Source organism: Excalfactoria chinensis, chromosome 11 (assembly GCF_039878825.1).
Source record: "Excalfactoria chinensis isolate bCotChi1 chromosome 11, bCotChi1.hap2, whole genome shotgun sequence".
NCBI classification, from domain to species: Eukaryota; Metazoa; Chordata; class Aves; order Galliformes; family Phasianidae; genus Excalfactoria; species Excalfactoria chinensis.
In genome coordinates, this window is record NC_092835.1 from 1,543,219 (window position 1) to 1,564,582 (window position 21,364).

Sequence of the window (21,364 nt, forward strand, 5' to 3'; positions counted from 1 at the left end):
AGAAAAGAAAGAAATAAAAGGGAGAGATGAAGACAGAGAGGGAACATAGCGTCACCGGGGAAAATAAAATAAGCAGATAGGGATCTGGAGGAGGTTTTAATGCTCCAGCCGAGATGATAAAAAGGATAGACTTTGTGGAAACAGGTCCGGTCTGTACATGAGAGGAGTCTGGTTACCAGAGCCCTGATTCATGCATACTTTCCCTCCTCGGGAGAGGGCTGTCGGAGGCAGAGCAACGCGCTCTCGCGGCGCTCCACGTCTCTAATGACTGTTTTCATGTTGACACATACAGGAAGGGTTCCAAGCTTTCAGCTTTTAATCGCTTTTGGCCATCGCTGGCGGCCTGAGATCAGCCTCCCACTGTATCAGTGCTTCGCATCTCTGCAGCGAGTGGTGTGTAGGGGGGGGTGGGGGGGTGAGCCGCCCTCACCCCATAGCCCCCCCCCATGCCCCATAGCACCCCATAGCCCCTCTACATCCTCTCTGTATTATCCCATTTTCTGCACCCGGAGGCCAAGAGGGACCCGGCTCCATCGCTGGGGAGCAGAGAGAGGAACCCACAGAAGTTGGATAAAAGGAAACAGGGAATAATAATCAGAAGGAGTAAAAAAAAAGAACCCAACAAACCCAACAACCACCCGAGGAGGCAGCTGGGACTATTTTTAACTCCAGCCGGGTAAAAGTCTGCTGAGCTTTATCGCCAGAACAATCACCCCAGGCAGGGAAACAGGTAGGTGCAACTCAGCCTTGCAATTATTTCAAGAGAAAGATAAAGCCCTATTATCACATGGTGGCCAGCCTTCCCTATCCTCCCATCTCGGCCTTATCGCCCGCTTCCATCGACTCGAGGGGGAAAGAGAGAAAAAAAAAGAGAGAGAGAAAAGAAAGAAAAGGCAACGCAGAGAAAGGAAGGGAAAACGCAGCCGGAGGAGCCCGACAGCAAAAACTTCCAACAGTTGGGGGGGAATTTCTCCTAACACACAACGACAAACGGCGCGTCCCAACCCTGCATCGCACGGACCCACGCGGGACAGCGGCCGAACGGCCCCCACGGGGATCCCGACTTCCTTCCCTCCCCTCTCCACCCCCATCGCAACGCGGAGAGGGGACACACGGCAACGTGGGATGTCCCGTGGAGGTCGGGGAACCCCACGCGGAACCGAGAGCCCCGTGGGCGGCTCCGGAGGGTGGGAGCGATACGATCGGCATTGCAGGGCCGTCCCGACAGAGCGATGGTATCTATCGGGCCGGGACTCGCGGAGCGGAATATATGCAGCTCTTATCGAGGGCACCATCGGGAGCGGAGCCGAGGGGAAGGCGGTGGGCAGCGAAGAGGGGAACGGGGGGTGGGGGGGGGGAGGGCAGAGGCGGAGTGTAAAAGGGTAATAAGAAATAATTAAAAGAAACGGTGCGTAATCATCGCGAATTATTAAAAAGAACCGAATAATAAAAAGGAGAAAAAAAAAATCATTAAAAAAAAAACAACACAAAAAAACCAAAAAACACCCGAATAATAAAATCAAGCCATTAAAGCGGGGAATCAAATCATTACAAAACAGCCATTAATAAGGAAAAACAAGGGTTGGGGGGGGGGGGCTGTGCGACAAGGCGAAGGACTCACGTTTGATCTGCCGGGGGTTGCTCTGTTTCCTCCTGGACATCGCTCGGCTCGGGGCGAGCCTGGCGGCTGGGCTGGCGGCAGGTGGGTGGCGGCGGGCGGGCTCCCGGCTGTTCTCATGCCCGCCCGCCCCACCACCACCACCACCACCACCCCCCCAACCCCAACCCCAACCCCGAGCTGCCGGGCCGGGGCCGGGGCCGTAAACGGCGGAGCGGAGCCGCAGCCGCCGCCGCCGCGGGATTTTCTCAATGGGGCGCCCGGGACGGCTCAAACGCGCGGAACGTTCCACGGGGGCGTGGCCTCCTCCACCGAGGCCGCCCATAGGCCGCCGCCCCCCCTTTAAGCCACGCCCACCGGATGGCGTAGTGCCGCGCGGCGCGGGGCGGGGCGGTGTGCGTGTGTAAGGGGGGGGGGGGGGTGCAGGGTTTGGGGTTCGGTGTGAGCCGGTGGGGTCTTAACTCGGTCCTGCGGGGTCCTGCCCTCGTGTTTTGAAGGTCCCCAAGCCCTTCTCCGAGTCCTCATCCTCCATTGGGGTCTCCAAGCCCCGCCCCGCTTCCACCTCTCCCGATTTGGGGTCCCAACGCAGCTTTTTGGGGGGTCCAGTGTCCAGCTATGAGACCTCGAACGGTTTTGAGGTGACAAAGTGGGTCTTCAGTTCTCCCTCGGGGTCCTAGATTCCTCCAAGCCCACACACAGCCCCCAAGGAGGGGATGTACTGTATGGGGAGCCCCTGTGTCCTTGCACACGGGGACATCTGGGGGCATCTGCTCTGCAGGGTGACATCCCATCCTGCCCACCCCACCTGAAATTCGGTGTTCCCGCAGTGCCTCATTCTGCTCTTCCAACCCCATCCAAGGATGGAGAGCACCCAAAATCCCACCAAGGTCCATAGAGCAGTGGGAACAAGCCAGGGCACAATGAGGACAGATGATGGCACCTCTGTACCAGCCCTTGGTGCCAGCACGGGCAGCTGGTTTGGGGCCAAGCAGGGGCAAGAGGGGGCTGATTCCATCATGCCTCCATAATCAGCGTATTTCTGCTGTCAAAAATAACCTATGCCAACAAAACCCAGCCCTTGGATACTGCAGGGCCCCACAGTGGGATGGCATGGCATGGCAATGCATGGCACATTATGGCACTACTTGGCCATGTCCTCCCCCATCTCTCCTCCAGTGCGTGGTGTGCATTTCTTCTTTCTTTTTTCCCTTCTTTCTTTTTTTTTTTTCTTCCTCACTATCTATTATATGTTTTTTTTTCCTACTCCTTTTTTAAAGGGTTTTTAATTAACTTCCTGTTTCAATGGTGGGATAATGAGTTTTAAGCAGCACATGATTCCAGTAAAGAGGTCAAGCCGGCAATGAGGATGTCAAAAGAAATTAAGTTAGGAATTAAGAAGAGTTCCAGGGGAAAAAAAATGGAACCATTGAGGTTGGAGATGCTGCGGATCAACCTGTCCTGCTCTCCGTCCAGCCCCTAAACGTCCCACACCATTTTTCACCTCATTTGGCCCCGAAATGCAGCTTTCCTGGAGACCATCAAGGCGCCAGGCACGTGGCTCTATCTGGTGCCCTTTAATTCTCTGCCACAGCTCACATATGTCTACATACGGCCTCAAGGGTTGCTTGCCCCCACCCTATGGGGTTGGCATGGAATGGGGCTGGGAGGCCCCCCGTGAGGGTCCAAGTGGTATTTTGGGGTCAGGGTGATGGGGATCCCTTTGCGCATTCCTTGCCATTGTCCTTTTAATTAGCTTTTTGTCACCCACCCAAACCCTACAGCATCTCCCCTTCTTCCCCCCCAACCCCCACCCCCCCCTCAGAATTTGCAGTTGCTTCAGATGGGATCTGTTGGTGCAGGAGCATCCCCCGTCATGCTGTGTCTCACCCCATTGCATGGGGTGTCCCGGTGTGGGGACACCTCCTTGTGGCAGTGGGTGACAGCAGCTGCACCTCCTCTTGGTTTTGTCTCCCTCCCACCCCCCCTTCCCCATCCCGCTGTGTTTGCAGAGTGATTGTTATAGGGGAACAGAATAAATAGCGTGTTTTCCCGAGGAGTGAATTACATGCCTGCAGAGCAGAGATAATGCACAAGCAGCCGTTTCCCCCATTGTGAGCGAGGTGACATCTTTTTATGGAGCTGTGTACATTTGTATTAGTGCCAATTAATCTGGGGTGATATTATTAGAGAGGATGCGTCGGCAGAGGAATGTAAATGGAAAAAGCTCGGGTGCTGCCTCAGCCATGTTTCATGGGTAACGATGCTGGGTGCACCCAAGAGGTGCTGGGTGCCTATGGGGACCACAGCTGTGTTGGTCAGTGGCACAGTGTGGCTCTGATAGGGTTGTAGGAATAGAATGGATGCAAAAGTCTGGGTGTTTTTTGGGGTGGGAAAGGTCTTTTGGTCTGAAAAGGGAGGAATTGCATCTGGGGTGTCCTGCAGTGCTGGGTGCTGGGCAGGCCCTGCCACCTACCGGTGCTCACAGCCCTCCCTGGTGCCACCTGTCACCTCTGCACTGAGCCATGGTGACCTGGGCTTCAAAGGAACTGTGCAGATTGCTCCTGGGTGATGGGCAATGTACAGAGAAACCCCCACCCCGAGCCCTGAATTCAAGGGATCAGGGATCAGACCATATGGGTCCCTTCCAACTTGGGATATTCTGCGATTCTGTGATTTCTTGGTGTGTTTTCTTTCTTCTTCTTTTTCCTATCTTGCTGTCCGCTGTGGGGATGATGCTACAGCCCTGAAATGGACTGATATCCCCCTACCTGGGGCTGAGGCAGGATCCCCTTCCTCCACCCCTCCACTGAACACCCACCCCAGCGTGAAGATTCCCTCCTCCACTCTATGCTGGTCCTTAAATCTGCACCTCAATGGAGCATCAAGTCCCCATCCTGCTTGCGTTCCGATGTGCAGCTTGCACACCTGAGGCCTTGGGCACATGAGGTCCCTGGCAAGGAGGGAGCATGTGAGATGGGATTTAAATTCCTGCTGTGTAAGGAACAGCCAGATTTGTCTCAAGGAACAAAAATATCTCCAGCCATGCTGGAAGTGTGACAACCATGGTGGATCCCGTTATCCATCAGGCACAGTGGTGAGGCTTAAAGCACCTGCTGTGGTTTCAGGAAAGGCAGCTGGATCTGGGGGGCTCTGAAAGCAAATGGCATCTGGAAGAAAGGAAACATGGGCTGGGAGCAAGAAGGCAAGAAATATCCAAATGTGATGGGAGCCTTTGTTTCAGACTGGGGCTGCTGGCAGGGCTGTGCACATTGCTGCAAGGTGCCGTGCAGCATCCCAGAGGTACATCACTGTGGTGGCAAGGAGCATCCCATGCCACGCTGTCCCATGCTGGGCCATGCTATGCCTTCCCATCCCAACCCATCATTTACTTCCTTGCTGGAATCGTGCTGTCAGGAGCCTTTGCAATCAGCCAAGTGTCTAACACGCCAGCAATGCATGGATAATGCAGCACTCAGCAAACAACAGTGCTTGGGAGCTGATGGAGTGGGGGGGTGAGAGGAAGAATTCAGTGCTCCAGTGGTGTCTGTAGGAACATGAAGTGCCGCAGGGAGGATGTTTGGGGCTCTGGCAGCGTTTGGGGGAGCAGTGCATGCAGGAATATGGCTGGAGCAGTCCCTGCCCAACTTCCCTGCACCTCCCTGCAGGAAACCTGTTGCTCTCAATGGGGTTTTGCCATGGTGTGAAGCTGGAGGTGCGGGAGAGCTGCAGCAGCAAAGCAGAGTGAAATACTCCTCTCCCCAGTAGTGCTGCATCCCCTGTGAAATATAGGAGCGAGAAAACATAAAAGTCCCATTTCCAACTCCATAATATTTCCTGCCAAAACAAAGTAAAATGTGCTGCTTTAAATTTTCTGCAAAATTCTTTTGAGGTTATTTTTTCCCCTAAATTAAGCCATACTAATTATTTTCTGCCTCTTTATCTCCACTCTGCAACACACCAGGAGGGTGCGGGCGGTGAGCGTTTTAAGCCTCCATAAACAAAAGAGTAGTTTGGAAAATAATTCTATCAATTAATCAAATTAATCCTGCAGTTTTAGTTACAAGCCCCAAGTGGCAAGGATTCCAGCCTGCGGTTATGAGCTATCTCTCATTGACAGCGTTTAAATGTTATGATTGCAACAGTAATTAAAGAACGTAATACGCCTGGCTTTGTGTCCGCCTCCCACCTCCAGATCTCAGCGCTGTGTGGCAGAGGTCATCCCGAGGACAATTTGGGGATGACCAAATGGGGCAGCTTTCCCCACCTGGACCTGATCCCTGCGGTACTGTGTCACCGCCAAAGGGTGAGTGGAGTCTGTGTCTGTTGAGGTGCTCCAAAGCTGTGGAGATGTGGCATGTGTGGGCATGGTGGGATGGATGGGGGTTGGACTTGGTGTGCACAGAGGTCTTCTCCAACCTTAATGACTCCACGCCTTCTATGAAAGGCAAGGGGAATATGGAAAATACTGGAGGTGTCTTGCAGATGCCACTTCAGCGTCCCCATGGTAGGGACCAGGCATGAGGATGCTGGGGATGGGCACTGTGAGCTCACATCCATTGCTCAGCCAAGAGCACTAAAGATATGGCAAATCTGATAGATTTCTCATGAAATCCAGAGCAAGTGGGTGGGGTTTGGGCAGTAGCTCTGGATAATGGGCATCAGAAAATGGGAATGAGTTTCTGCTGGGGCAAAATATAATGCTTACACTGAGCATGCATCTGCAGAAGTGCTTCAAAATGCAAAAGGCAGCCAAGAGTCCCACTGCGGATGGGTTGGAAGATGAAGGAGATGTGCAAATTATTGCAATGTGACGGAGGGGGCACCAAGTCCTTCTGCAGCTGCTTTGCATGGGACAACACCGAACGCCAGAACATCAGCCTCTGAAACAGGTCATGCAGTGGTTGGGTTAGAAATGGGGCTGAATGTGGCTGAGATCGGGGCGAGCGCAGCTGGGGGGAAAGAGCCCACAAACGTCACACAGACAGGGAATTTCTGTGAAAATATTGGAATATATTTGAAAAGATTAATCACGTATGATTTTACAGTACCACCCCATTATTTTCATCTCATACTTTATTTAACAATATTAAAGAGGCACTTTAAAAGCACACGTACGACATCATAAAACGGCGTTTCCTGCTCTTTCTCTGCTTCTCTGACAGAATATCAAAATAAAAAACTTTTTTTTTTTTTTTTTTTTTTTTGACATAACACATTGCACCCAAGGTAAATTACCTACAATATTTTTATACAATACAAAGGATTGTAAAGATACATATTAACAGAATAAAGCCTCTTTTTTTTTTTTTTTTTTTCTTCTTTTTAAATCTGAAACAAAACAAAACAAAATTGCAGGACAGACGCAAAGTACTCTTGACTGTTCATATCACATCAGTGCATTACTTCACCTCCTTGACTTGGGAGTGCTTCAATAGTATTTAGTTATCTTCCATGTCCTCGTTTGCACCTGAGATTTCTTTCTGGTTCGAAAGTTCGGCTGTGTAACGTGCTCGTTGGGCGTGACGTAACCTTCGTGACACTACGGAGTACCAGCATACAGGATTGTCCCTCACCTTTGATTTTCCTGCCTTGTTTTCTCTTCCAGGTAACGGCTGCTTCCTAACGGGTTCCCCTTTTATTTCTCAATCGAGGAAGTCTGTATTCACATTACAAAAGAAGAATAGCACCAGTAACTGCATAGTAAAAGCGGATACCTATAGAGCCACTAACTCAATACAGTAAGATGGGGTAGAAGTGATACCGTTGAGGGCACTCGGGTTGTACCGTTGCGATGCGGTAAATTGGCACAGTTTTGTCGTTGCGCAAAAAAGAAAAATAAACAACCCCCCACGAACAACAACAAATAATAATAATAAACATCTCCGAGCCTTCTCCCTTCCCACCCCCCTAAAAAAAACCCCCCGCCACCCCTAAAAACCAAGAGTTTGTCACAAGTGTCAAGGTGCAGTGTGCCGGCAGCTCTCCTCTGCGCGCATCGTCTAACAGTGGTCAAAGAGCGGCAGCGACGGCGGCAGCGCTCGGACAACCCCGGCGCCTTTGGGATTCTCCTGACGACGTAGAAACCAATTCCCAGGGATGGCTGTCAGAATATGGGATGCTTGATGCTTAATTTAATTATTTTAACTGTATCAGCTCTTAGGCCGGCTCCCTATTAAATGAATCGTATGGGATTATTTGTGCAAAATCTTCACCAAAAAAAAAAAATAAAAAAAAAATATATATATATATATATAAAAATTAAAAAAAAAATTTGCTTTCTACAGTGTACTGCACCTCATGAATAAGACGTCTACGGAATGAAGTTCATCTCTTCAAGTACTTTGTACAAAGATAACACAGACACAGTCTCAAAAGGGTCTGAGATTTGCAAGTATCCTTATAACCTCAGCACTTCTGCAATAAAGCAATTGCTCTTCACCATTCAGTCTGCCCAAAGCGATTACAATTTCAGTTCATGAAAATCATCAGCAACATCAAAGTTCTAGCATTTGCATGATAAATCAGGTGAATTAAAGTAGATTAGTAGACACAAAGCAAACTATTTCACAGAGGCTGCAGTGCAAGTTCATTTAAGCTAGACAGAAAAATCATGCTACACAAACGAATTTAATGCTTTGATAATTTTTCCCTTGCAAACCCCATGAAAGCAGCTGTGGATCACCATAAGTCACTTCCATAAATTACTCTGAAGTATCTCTTCTTAAAGGAATCTTAAAGCTGGTTAATTTTTGCCCGAAGAGCTGGCTGAGCAGGTTGTTCTGGGACTCGGCGGTGCGGTAGCTGGCTGGCCCGGTGGGCCTGGTGCCACGTGCGGGCCGTGGGCCGTGCAGTGAGCTGCATGGGGTCTGCACCGCACCTTTGGCCAACACCTGCTGGAGGCTCTTCCCCAGAATGGCCTTCCTCCGCCTCACATCCCCATTGGCGTGCCGCATCTCCCCCTTCTTCTGGCTGCAAGCATCCGGCACCGCTTTCTTCAGCTGGGAGCCCGCTCTGGGTCTGGGCAGCAGCTTGTTGCAGTGGGAGTCCCTCCGCCCAGGGGACAAGGCTGGGCCTTCGCCGTTGCTCCAGTCATTGCATTTGAGCTCACCAGAGCCCTCGCTCCTGGACAGACCCGGTGTCCGCATTTTCTTCTTCTTGCCGTCTCCCTCCATGTTCTCCCGGGAGCCGGCGCTGCCCCGGTGGCTGAGAGATTTATGCTCTTTCCTCCTCTTGGGGTGAAGCTTGGCTGTGTTGTTGGCTGCCTCGCCCCGGGCTTGGTGTCCTGTGGACCTGCTGGGGTTGCCACCATGGTCCTTGGGGCTCGTGCTGCTGTCCTTGATGCTGGCCTCCGGCATGGGTTTGTCCTTCGCCACACCACCCTGCTGGCCCTCCTCAGGAGCAGCCTCCCCACCTGTGGTCTTCTTCTGCGGGGTCGAATCTTTGGCAGCTCTGTTCAGTGCAGGTGACGCTGTCTTGTCCTTCAGGGGCAGGGGGTGATGAGCAGACACCGGAGAAGTGGCTTTGGGTGCTCCTTCCCAAGAGGAGGCCTCACTGGGGTTGACCCACAGTGTCCTGTGGGTCTCCTTGGCTGGCAGAGCCTCTTCCCGTGGGGAAGGAAGCTCTGAGACCTTCTTGGAAAGCTGGAGAAATGGGATCCCATCCATGGCATCGGTGGCTGCATCGGGATTTTCCAGAAGTCCTGCTACATATTCGTCTCTGTTGACTATGCTTGTTCTTTTAGGAGTATCGGCATAACCACATTTCTCAGTGAGGTGTGGAGGAGACAGCTTTTGGTCTGTGGCTTGGTTGCAAGCTAACCCAGCAAGGTCAATGCCAAACTCAGGTGAGTCCAGGAAAGGAAGTGGTTTCCCATCGAAAGCTTCTTTCTCCAGCTCTGCAATGGACAGGGCAGAGATATGACCAAGCTCTGGGCCACTTGTTGCAGCCTGTGGCAAAGATGGGGAGAGACAGGGGGGTGGAGGCAAGGTGTCAAACTGAGATTTCTCCATCTCTACCAGCAGGTCACAGAAGTCACCCACCAGCTCTTCTGTTTTCACCAAGGTCTGGGGCAAAGGCACCATTGGGTCCCTGGAGGCTGTAGGGAAGGAGGTTGGAGGAGGCTGAAAGTTGGGGCCAGCTGGAGACTCCACCAACTGCAGGTCACCAGTGTGGTTGAGATGAGTGGGTGAGCTGCCGTGGTGAACAACCTTCCTCCTCTTGCTCGGTGGCACGGCGTCCCTAAGAGAGCTATCCTCCCTGCCCTTCTCTCTGCCCTCTCTGAAGGCAGTGCTGGGCCTCATGACCCCTCTGAACTTAAAAGTCTTGTTGCTTCCCACTAGGTGCTTCTCCATGTGTCGGTCATACTGCTCCTTCTTAGAGAAGGTGTAGTTGCACATGCTGCATATGAAGGACTTCTTGATAACATGCATGACATCTGCACAGAGCTCGCAGGCGTACAGCGTGGTGTGCTTGATCTCCTGCTCCTCCACAATCCCGTGCTCCTGGCTGAGGTGGTTTCGAAGCTCTTTGGTCTCCTGGTAGAACATGGGGCACTTGTGGCACAAGTAAATCTTCTGCAAACTGTGCACCACCAAATGCCGCTGGAGTTTGAATGGTTTGGGAAACTGCTTGCCACAATGATGGCAGTCCCTGGAAGGATCCTTGCAGTCTGGGTGCATGGGGACAGACTTCAGAGTGCCTTCACTTTTTGACATACGCTCTGGAGAAGGGCTGGCAGATGCTTTGGAGGAGCTGGGAGCAGTTGCTTTCACTTTGATGCTGCTTTCTGAGGGCTCTTTCATTGCCCTGGCTTCCTGCTCTAGGGATAGCTCCCTGGGGCTCCTGCTCTCTCTGCTCACTGTATGCTTGCAGCTGGAGTCAGCATGCCGGGATGACCTGCTGGGTTTCCGACACATGATGGTGTTGAGGAAATGGGTGACAGCGTCATTGTCCTCACTGAAGCAGGACGGTAGGCCCATCACGGACTTCTGCGCTTGCCCCTTGCGAGCAAACTGTGTGGCATGCTCCCGGAGATGCTCGTTGTACATCCAGACATCAGAAATCTCCTTCAGGCACATCCCACAAGCCCACAGGCCTGCCTTGTTCTTGGCATGCTTCTCCTTCAGGTGGTCTCTCAGCTGTTCCCGGGAGCTGAACTTGCGCTGGACGCACATGTAGCAGGTGGGCGGTGGGGATGGGTTGTGGGTTAGCTTGTGGAAGTCCAGCTCTCCTAGTGTCAGGAACCACTGGAAGCAGACCTTGCATTTGTATTGCTTGTCTTTGGCCTTGATGGTGATGTCATTACGGTTTTTGCTCAGCTTCCCATCTTCTAGCTTACTCCTGCTATGCTTGCTGTGCTGGCCTGGCTTTGGCTTGAGACTCATGGTGCTGCTGTCCCCAGAAGGATCTTCACAAGGGCTGAAGAAACACACATCTTTCATTTTAAACTTTGCATTCAGCCTCTCAATGTCAATTGTGTGAAATTCGGGAGAGCCTGAATCTTCAGTCACCCTGACATCGCAGGGTTCCTCCACTAGGTCAGGTGGTTCGGAGCTCATTTCTCCAAGTGAGTGCTCACTCTCAAGGCCTATTGGGGCCTCAAACATCTCAGCAGACAGGCTTTCACCCTCCTTCTCTAGACTGCCCCAGATGTTCATGCTGCTGACATTGTCCATTTGGCTGTTTTCGCACAAGAAGGTTAGCATGTTGTCCTCCAAGTCAATGACCTCCTTCTCTCGGTCAATCTTCTCACCGTCTGACTTCAACACAACACTTTTAGATCCACTAGGAACATCTTCTCCACTCTTTGCCTTGTTGCTGTGACACATGTTGAGTGTTAAGGCATCGTCAATGGAGATGGTCTCATATTCACAAGGGTCCTCCCTGGTGACACAGAAGGATCTGGTGTTGCTGAGGTTGGATGCTACTTGGATGGTGAAGAGGTCGATGGCACCTGCTGGCTGGAGGTTTGCCTCACTGATAGGCTTGGGTTTCTTGCTGCGCTTCCCATAGACCCGTGTGCATTTCCTTCGGATGAACTGGTCATCCCTGGGGAACAGCTGGGAGAATGTGGAGTCTTCATCCAGTGAGTGCTCCCTGCTTTGTGGAACCTCTGCCTTCACCCAGTGCTTCGGCTCTGCAGATGTGGGGCTGGCTGCTGGCATGGGCTGCAGTGCATTGCATGTGGGGGACATCTGGGAGCCTTCCAGATCATACGTCTCCAGCCGTGGGACCCCATGGGAAGGAGATGGAGGACTCTGTGGAGCAGTGCTCCAGTTCCCATTGCTTGTGCCTCCCAAACCGTCTCTTGTCTCAGTGTCCATCTTTTCCCTGCTGTTGCCATTGTGATGCTGCTCTTCGCCTACCTTGCCTAATCCCTCCCCGACTTGCTTCACCAACCCACTAACCCACATTTTGCAAGCCTGCGTGCTACTTTCTACTTGATCTGGATCTTCCATCTCCTCAGGACAGGCAGCTGTGCTTGTTGTTGGTTCCCTGCTGGCCATCTCCTTTGAAGACGCTGTCCCATCACCTGGGTCTTCTGCGAGCTCAGCTGCACATGGAGATTGTTTTGTGTTCTGAGGGTGCTGAGATGAGTTGGGCCTGTTTTGTTCCTCTGTAGAGATGCAACCACCAGGCTCATGCAAGCCCTCCATGACACTGGGCAGGCTGGAGCTGAAGAGAGCAGGGGGAGGACCCGAATTCTCCTCCAGCTCACATGGACCATCAGGCTTGTGTCTGCTGGCATACGCCTTTGCTTTCCTTCGTCTGACTTTCCTGTTCAGCTTCTTCTCTGAATTGCCGTTTATCCCTTCAAAGTCTCTGCTTTGGCTCCTTCTGCCCTTTTCCCCCTTCCTGCCCTGCCTTCCCGGGTTCAGCTTCCCAGCTGACACCTCCCCTGCTGCCCTTGCCTCCATGCGCTGCCCCTTTGCCTCCATCTCTTGGTGCAGAAAATGTGTGTGGTGCAACTCCTGGGACGCGTCCAGTGATCTCACGCTGAGGTCACTCAGCACTCTGCTGACCACCTCCTGTATCTGTGTGCTGGGCTCTTTCTCCAGTCCGGTGCATATTTTCTTGGGGACGTGCTCAGCCACGTCAGCTGGCATCTGGGAGCTGCAGGTTTTCTCTTTAACCATCTTCAGGCTCTTCCTGGGGACTTTCTGGGCTGCTGCTTTTGATGTCCGGTCTGCAGGGATCAGGGCAGACCTGAGAGCTTTGTTGGTCTGCAGCACGCTGCTGTTCCTCACGTGGTGCTTGACAGCTTTGTGCCTGGTCAGGCCAGGCTTGGAGCGAAAAGAGGCTGAGCAGATGTCACAGGTGACCTGGAGCACGCCGGGCTTCTTTTCTTTATGGGGTTCATGCTGGGAAGGGTTTGGAGTACTGGGACATGTGTTGTTCTCTCCTTGGTCTGCATTATTCACTGAGCAACTTGTGGCTTCTCTGCTATGCTCAGCCCTGTGGCTCTTGGGATTCTCACCTTTAAAACTCTTTTCCCCATTCTCTGTGATTTTGGAGAGATCACCAGTTTCCACCTCTGCTGTGTCTGAGTGGTGGTCATTGAGCTCCTTGGGACCAAGATCTCCAGTCCTTTTAAGACCTCTACAGACAGCAGTTGGCACCTGCAGAGCAACAAAACCACTGGACAGAGCCTCTGGGTCATTCTGGCACTTACTGCCATCACTGGAGCAGTTCTCAAACTTTTTCTCTAGATTCAGGTTTACCTCTCTGTCTGCGATCAGCAGCAGGTCTGTCACAGACTGGGTGGAGTAGTTTGTAGTTTCTGGAGGTACAGAGTTAATGACCGTATCTGGGATGGCACACACTTGGTTTTGTTTAGAAGGAGAGCCTGGCAGCACATCACCAGCGCTTTCAGGTCCTTCTTTCCCAACATCTTGAGGTGGTGAGCAAGGAGCAGAGCACAGCTCACAAGGACCCTCCATCCCCCAAGCGTTCTTCTCTTCTAAGAGCTGAATGCCAAAAGCAGGTGACCCTTCTCCATCAGTCCCACTGCTCTGCAAGTACTTGGGGTGGGAAGAACTCATCAGCGAGGGCTGGCTGGCCAGAGCTTCATCTGCATCATGAATGCTGAAGGGTTTTTTCTTGCTGTTCCCATCTCTGGGGAGCTTTGCATTTACTGTGTATGTTTCTGGGTCCTGCGGCAAGGTGGAACATACCTGGAGCTCACTGGATGGACTGAGTGTGTCAGTGGGGCTGTTGGGAACGCTGCCTGCTCCCATTTGCTTGCTTTGCACAGATCCTGATACCTGCACATCAGGGTCAGCTCCTTCACACCACACTTTACATTCAGCCTCGTTTGTCCCCAGCATCTCCACTGCCGTGCTGTCCGGCATTTCTTTCTCTGGCACATTGTGGCTTAAATGGGATTGCTCATGTTTTGTAAATGCCAAGGTCGCTTTGTTTTTATCTGGCTCCTGCTCTTCTATGAGCTGATCAGCTTTCTTTCCTTGCCCTGGCAGCAGGGTCACCACTGTGCTTTTGAGTGGTGAGAGGTCATCGTGCTCTGGGGAAGCTCCATCTGCACGGATATTAATGTCATTCAGCTCTGTGTGCTCATTTGCTAAGTGCTGCAGGTCTGCTACGTTATTTTGCAGCTTGGGGTCAGCAAATGTGGATAGTTTTGCACTGTAAGAGCCCGTTGCATTGAACGACTCAAGCTGCTCGCATGCACTGGGGAACAGTGCAGCGTCTTTAGCAGGGGCAGCAATGCTCTCTGCATTGCCCTCCATGGGGCCATCCCCTTCCCCTGGGGCAGGGCGACATGTCTGATTTTCCCCATCATTGCTCTCCTCTTTCTGCTCTGGCTGGCCCTTGCTGGAGGCAGTGGGGTTGCTGGGAGCCAGCAGCACAGGGAAGCATGGCAGCAGCAGCTCCTCCTCGTTGCTCTTCACTGTCCGCGCCACGAAGAGCTGGAGCTGCTGCAGCGGGTTGGTGTCCTGGGGGTTCTTTGGAGAGCTCTGCTTGGGCAGGTTCAGCATGTTGAGCAGCCGTGCCGTATGCTTGCTGTCTCTGTCTCCGTGCCTGGGGGCCAGGAGGGCTGTGGGGCTCTTCCTTTCCTCCTCTTCTTCCAGCAATGCAGACCCACTGCTGTCCCCATTGAAATCCATGGCACTCTTCACCATTTTGGGTGCCTCAGACTTTCTGAAGGGCCTTTCTTCTGCATCTGGGCTGTCTTTGATGTGAGGTGAGAAGACAAGATCTGCAGCTGTGTCTGGATCTGCTTGAAAGCCCTGTTCAGGGTTATGGCGTGGAAGACAAGTACTGAACTTCTCCAGCTCTGCAGTGAGCTCCCCCGTTTTCCCCGGTGTGGGGAAGCTCTCAGTATCACGTGTGTGAGCCAGGGGTGGCAGGCTGTCCTCGCTAGCTTTGGTTACCTCCTGTGTTTCAGGGAACACGGTGTTGGTGGAAGCAGGAGGGCTTTTTGCAATGGGGTCTGCAGGGTAGATGGGCACCTCATTTGTGTCAGATGTGCATGACTCGGGCCGACTTTTGGAGGAAGACTCATTTTCCATCTTTCTGGTGTCACTTTCCTCAGTGGCCTCAGCTCCCTGCAGCTGCTCCCTGCTCTTGATGGGACAAAACCCATCTGCAGGGGCTGCTGTACACATCCCAGCATCCATCGAGACGAAACCCACAGGTCTGTGCCAGGGCTCCCTGCCTCCCTCATAGTTTCCATGTGTGACTGCTGGCTTCTCGCCCCCCAGTCTGTCCCCAGTGGTGAGGAGGTTTGAGCTGCCCAGGTCATCTGTCACAAAGAGCCCCTTCTGGTGGCCCATCCCTGGCTCAGGTAGGGATGGGAAGGGCTCAGCTGATCCCCGTGGGGCTGCAGCAGTGTGATGCTCGCCTTTCTGCAGGGTGGTTGGCACCTCACTGCTCAGCTTGCTGGTTTGCAGCTGACTCTCCAGCTCTGTCACTAAGCGCTTGATCTCCAGCTCATCATCCGATATGTTGTTCATGAAAGTCACATTGTAATCTGTTATCCTGTCCGGCAGAGGCAGATGGCTGGCGGGAATGGGTCCCTCCTCAGGGAATTTCTTGGTGAGTGGCTTGTCCACTGACAAGCCATGGAAGGGAGCCATGTCTTCGGGCAGCATTGGAGCCACCTCCTCCATCAGGGACCAGTCCTTCTCTGGCATGAATGCTGAGTATGGCTGCTCAAAGGGCAGCGGCTTGCTAGGGTCACCTCCAGGGCAAGCAAATGCAGTCACATAGCTGTCCTTGCTTGCAGGCACCGTCTCATACAGCGGTGAATCGAACTCGGCCACTGGCAGCTCTCCAAAAATGGAAGAGGAATCGAAGCTGAGAGGGGAGGAGGCCTTAGTCTGCGGGGTCCCTGTGGTGTAGGGGGAAACACTGGCATGCTTCTGCTCGAAGGAACCAGCATTGATGTCCTCTTGGCACAAATACATATCTTCCATGTGTGAGGGTGCCAAGGGCGGTGGCTTTGAGAAGAGATTGGCATCGTAGCGAGCAGGAAGGCCTTTGGGATCAAAAAAAGTGTTGTCGCTGCTGACGTATGGATCAGGCTCTTTGGTCAGCATCATTTCCACAGCACTGTCACTGACTGGGGCGGCAGGCACGGCATAGCCCTTCTCACTGTCACTGAGCCTAGGGGCATCTCCAGCTGAGTAGGTGGCACTGGAGCTGGATCCATCCTCATCAGGGGCTGGAGACATCAGCTCCTCTGCGTGGTATTTGAGTGCATCACCTGTGTATGGGGCAAAACGTTGCCTCTGGATGACCACCTCTGACCCAGGTGAGCCCTGAGCCTCCAAGGCAGGCTCTTTCGCCTCACTTGTGGGGTTTGCCGCTCCTTCAGGCTCTTCTGCCTCCTCCTTATGGGACAGACTGATGGGGCTCCTGCCTAAGGTGGATGTGCTTGGCAGCTGCCCCTCCTGGGTCTGTGGCAGTGACTCCTCTTCTGTATCTCCTTTAGCGGCAGCATCTGCTTCGTTACTTAGATGTGATCTGGAGCCTGCCACCAAAGGCTTGGCTGAGCCAACCCGCCTGCTCCCTCGGGATAAGTCCTCCTTGCTTTTCTGGCTTGTCTTTGGGCTCCTGTCCTCAGGATGGCTGAGTACAGCTGGTAGTGTCAGTGCCAGGCTACCCGAGCACCTTGTCCCCTTCATGCCTGCCTTCTTGCTTTCTGTCTCACTGAGACCACCCTTGGTGCAAGCACTGGTGCTGGGATTGCTGCCCATGGATGACTGGCTGCTGTGCCTGCAGGTTCTGCCAGCACTATCCCCTTTCTTGGTGGTCTCTGGACTGGAAAGCCTGCTGTGCTCTGGTGCCTCCCTTTTCCGGCGGTTTCTCCTCCGGCTGTAGCTCCAGGCTGGATCTTTCTCTTTGGATCGCTCACCTCTCCTGGGACATTTCTTACTGAAGCCATATTTGGCTCTCCCCATAAATGCTGCTCCCCTCTTTCTCCTCCCACGGAGCTTGCTGCATGCTGCTCCTTCCTCTTCCGAGTCGGAGATGTACTCATATTCCTGGAACCGGCCCTCCTGGGTGCCCGGTGCAGGCCTCCCAGCGAGTGTGGGCAGCTTGCTGCTCTTCGTGTGCAGCTGGTGGAGCTTGTTCTTCTGCTGCACGATCTTGTGGATGAGCTCCTTGCTCCATGTCCCGCTGCGGGCCTTCCTCTTCTTCACCTCCTTCATGGAGAACCGAGGTGGCTTGGGGCTCTTGGTGGAAGCACCCTGAGGCTCCTGGTTGAGCTTCTTGGGCTGCTTTTGGCTGGAGGCTGGCCTGGAAGATGCTGGTGGAATGCTGTTCTTTCTGCCCACCCTTGGCCTGGCTGTCTTCTCCTCGACTACTGGTTCTGTCTGCTCAGCATCACAGGCTGCCAGCCTCCGTGCTGGCCTCCTCCTGTGAGCGTGCTGCCTTCCCGCTCTCCTCTTTGCCCGCTCTTTGCCCCACTGGCTGTCTGCAGAGCAGTAACCATCCTTGAGTTGGCCCACCCCTTTCTCCTCTGTGGCCACGTGATTCATTTTGCTCTCTGAGGCCAGACTTTCCTTTGCTCTGTGGGATGCCACGCTGCCGGCAGCCTTCACCGCTGTTAGATCCTCATCGACGAAGACATCTATGAAGCTGCTGTCAATCTCTGGGTTGTCTGACTGGTAGCCCAGGCCATTGAGAGCTTCGGTGATCAGGCTGTCCAGCTTGGCGTCATCGATGTCCAAGTCGGATGCGGTGAGCGGCAGTGAGCTGGTGGTGAGTCCATTGAAGAGACCACCCTTCAGTGCATCCTCCTTACCTTCACTCTTGCTTTCCCCATCCAACAGAAACTCCTCACCCTTGTTCAGTGCCAACAAATGGGTCTGGGGGTCAGGAGACAATGGCATGCTGGTGGGTGGCTTGGGGGGCTCGGGGGCTCGCCGTCCCTCTTTGGCCTCTGGGTGGGATGTGCAGAACTGGCGGTGCTCCAGGAAGGAGGCCAGGTTGCTGTAGTTCTGGTCACACTGCTTGCAGGTCAGCAGCACATCCAGTTGGTCCAGGCTGGCGCTGCTGAGCGAGCCGGCCAACAGGTGATGGGATGTGTAGGGTGGTGGTGGAGGGGTGCCCCCGTCCAACTCCTCCAAGCAGCTTTTGGCCACCTCCACATCCGGCTTGTGAAAGGGGCTCTCTGGGGAGCACTTCAGGAGGTTTTCATCCTTTAGGGTGTCGGCAGGGTAGTGGAAGGGCTTGGCAGGGTCCTGGGGGTGGTAATGGAGAGAGGCCGAGCTCAGCATCTCAGAGGTGTGGAAGCTTTTGCTTCCCTCCTTTGGATGGCATGGGTGGTGAAAGAAGGGTGAAGGGGCAAGGGCTGTGGGCATCTGGCCATCATCAAAGCCGGCATTGAGCGGGCTGCTGGACATGGGCGAGAGTGAGGAGCAGGTGCTGCCACAGTTGGGATTGGGGACTGGGGAAGGCAGTGGGGACTCACATGGGGAGGTGACCACCAAGGCTGATGGTGGCAGGACCAGCGCTGAGCCTGATGAGCTCCTGGAGGAAGGAGGAGCAGGAGGTGGCCCTGTCTGGTTCATGCCATAGAAAAGGGCTTTGCTTCTCAAGTCGCAGCTGGGAGACCCCGGATCCTTGCCACTGTCAAAAGAAAAAGCACCCACAGAGGCGGAGTCCCCATGCTGTGCCCCAAGGCTTTCTCCTGATAAGAGCTTTTTGCTGTGGTACCCCGAGGGGCTGCTTAGGGGGGGACCTTTGTGGGCTTTACCACTGCCTGGCCACTCTGGGGTGCCAAGAGGGAAAGGGAGCTTCTGGCCAGGGATTGCTCTTGGCAGCTCCATTCTGTTGGGTGCAGGCACCGCGGGAGCGAGGTGTATCTGCTGCCAGGGCACCCTGGCATTTTTCTGCCTCTGCTGCCTCTGCTCGGGGCCAGGCTGGCGCTCAAAGGAGAACTGGCTTCCAACAGGGTTCGAATAAGGTGCTGAGTTCTGGTCCATGGGGGAAAACACCTTTGCGGCCCCTCCCCAGGCTTGCATGAGTCGGGGGTGGGTGGGCACCGGGGGAGGAATGCCAGTCTCAAAAGGCACCGATCCCGCACTGCCTGCGGGGGGACTGCAATAGGCTTTGCTCTGAAAGTGCACTTGGGAGAGATTGGGTGGCATGTTCCTTCGAAGGGGGCTGCTCTGCAGCAGCAGCCGTGGGCTGGGCACACTGTCCTTGGCTGAGGCTTGCCCCTTACCAACTGGCTTTGGCACGCTAGGTGAGTGTAAACTAGACGGAAAAACAGCTTGGTTTTCTTGGAAAGTGCTTGGGTTTTGGTCAATAGCACCAGAGGATGAGAGAGCACCACTGGGGTCGATGGGATGCTCGCTCCTGCCCTTATAGCATGGCAGTGGGCCGCGGTGTGGGGCAGGCAGTGGGGCCAGCAGCGGGGGCACACTGTACAGCCGTCCTGGGGGGCACGCACCCTCGAAGGGCCCAACACTTGGTGTCTCCTCCTGCCAGTCGCGGGCAGATGATGAATGGAAGCTGAATGCTCCATGAGCTGCTTGCCCAGTGGCAATGGCCACATCCAGGTATTCAGCATCGCCGCGGTACGGCTCCTTCCCCACCTCGTGCAGCAGCTGGAAGGGGAACTGGAAGGGCAAAGTGCCCAGAGAGTGGCCGCCTGCTTTGCCACCCTCAGGGAAAGAGCTGGGCTTGACCCCATAGCTAGCACCTGCGAAGCTCTTCTCCGGAGAGGGCCACACATTGCCCCCATTCGCCTGAAACTCAAAGTAATGTAGCTGCCCATTGGTGCCGGGGCTCTTGAGGGGCACGCCGGGTTGGGGCTGCCCTTTGGGGCCATGGGGCGGTGAGGTATAGTTGGCAGAGGTATGGCCGGCAGCTGCCTCAGGGAAGCAGCGGCCGAAGCTCAGCTCTTCCTCCTCAGGGATGCTGGGTGTGTGGAAGCGGTAAGTGCCCGCTGCAGGAGCTCGGCCGGGGTCGGGTGCCTTTGGGGGGGTCACCTTCTGCTGGGGGTAGGCGATGCCTATGGTGGGGCTGGGGCGAGTGCTGGCGATGCTGAGGCGGTAGAGCTGGTGCTGGCCCCGCTCGCCCTTCCCTGCTCGCCGGCTGCGCTCGCGGGTTCGGCCTTTTCCCGGAGGGGACTGGGGGCTGCCCTTGATGCTGCCCCAACTGCTCTCACCCGCAAACTTGGGGTTGTTGTGGAGGGATTTAAAGTCGATCTTCCCCGCTTGCTGCGGCCGGATCACGGCTTCCCGCTGGCTGTGGGGCTCCTTGTCCTTGGTGGACATGAATGAGGATGACCCCTCAGTGCCACTGAGCCCTCTGCCATCCTTCTCGCCGCAGCCTTCAAAGCCAAAGTCCTTGTCCTGCTCTTTGGGGCCAGCCTCGCTCTTCTCGCTGATGTTGTACGCATGCTGGGTCTCTCCAGTCATGGTACCCAGGGAGGGGGCTACACAGCCCCACGTGCCCGTCCTGCTGCTGCCTCCTGTCCGCCCGTCATGGCACAGTGCTGTGGGGCTGGTCGCAGGGACGGGCACAGGGCACTGCAGATTGCCAGGCACAAACAGGGTGCTGCTGCATCCTTCAACCGGGACCTGCAAAAAGGAGGAGAAACAGCGTGGAGTGAGAAATGGCAGAACCTGCAAGGCAGGACCCCTTCCCTTTGTGCTTTGAGCAGTGAAACTCTGCGTGCATCCCTGGGGTGAAACTTCTTGTGCTTCAAAGGATGCCCCAAGCAGTTCACCTTCACAAGAGCTGCTGAGCCAGGCACTTTTTCCTCCCTTGGAAGCTATTTCTGTTCACTTCTTAGCAACATAGGCAGAAAAAGATGACAGAAGAGCTCCACCTACGGATTACCAGGGAGGGCTGACAGCAGGGCTGGGAGGCATCCCAAAAGGGGTGCTGGATTTTGGGGTATGGCCAGGCAGGGCATGCCTGCAAAAGGCTTCTGCAGCCCTCAGTCCCCTTTTTGCATCATTCCCCCAAACAGCACTGCATACTGCCTGTGCCAAACGCTGCTCTGTAATGTGAAGACAAGAGGCATCCCAAAAACCAGTCTACCTAGTTAGTTCCCTAGTTAGAGTGCCCCTTTGGTGTCTGCAAGCAGCAATGCTGCAGGGAGCAAAGCCCCACTGCAGCCCCAAGCAGGGGAGGGGGCACTGGGGCTGCAAATAAGGCTACAAATAAGGCTCAAGTGCAGCTCATTAGTGTTGTGCTGATTGCAGATCCCATGCATGGGATGAGAGATCCCTCTGTGTCCCCCTGCAGTCCTTTCTGGGACCA

At 54.2% G+C, this 21,364-nt stretch overlaps 2 protein-coding genes across 3 annotated transcripts in view; both read right to left on the reverse strand.

Annotated features, from left to right (window-relative positions):
- The window catches only part of ZFPM1 (zinc finger protein, FOG family member 1), a 28,507-nt gene extending 26,596 nt beyond the window's left edge, over window positions 1–1,911 (reverse strand). The window contains 1 exon segment of the mRNA XM_072346842.1: window positions 1,622–1,911. Within this exon segment, the coding sequence (XP_072202943.1) occupies window positions 1,622–1,661 (40 nt within the window). The 5' untranslated portion in view covers window positions 1,662–1,911.
- A 6,091-nt stretch (window positions 1,912–8,002) lies between these two features.
- ZNF469 (zinc finger protein 469) overlaps window positions 8,003–21,364 on the reverse strand; it is a 121,768-nt gene continuing 108,406 nt past the window's right edge. For both annotated transcript variants that reach the window (XM_072346864.1, XM_072346863.1), the window contains exon 4: window positions 8,003–20,676. In XM_072346864.1, the coding sequence (XP_072202965.1) occupies window positions 8,320–20,514 (12,195 nt within the window). In that variant the 5' untranslated portion in view covers window positions 20,515–20,676 and the 3' untranslated portion in view covers window positions 8,003–8,319. The remainder of the gene's footprint in view (window positions 20,677–21,364) is intronic.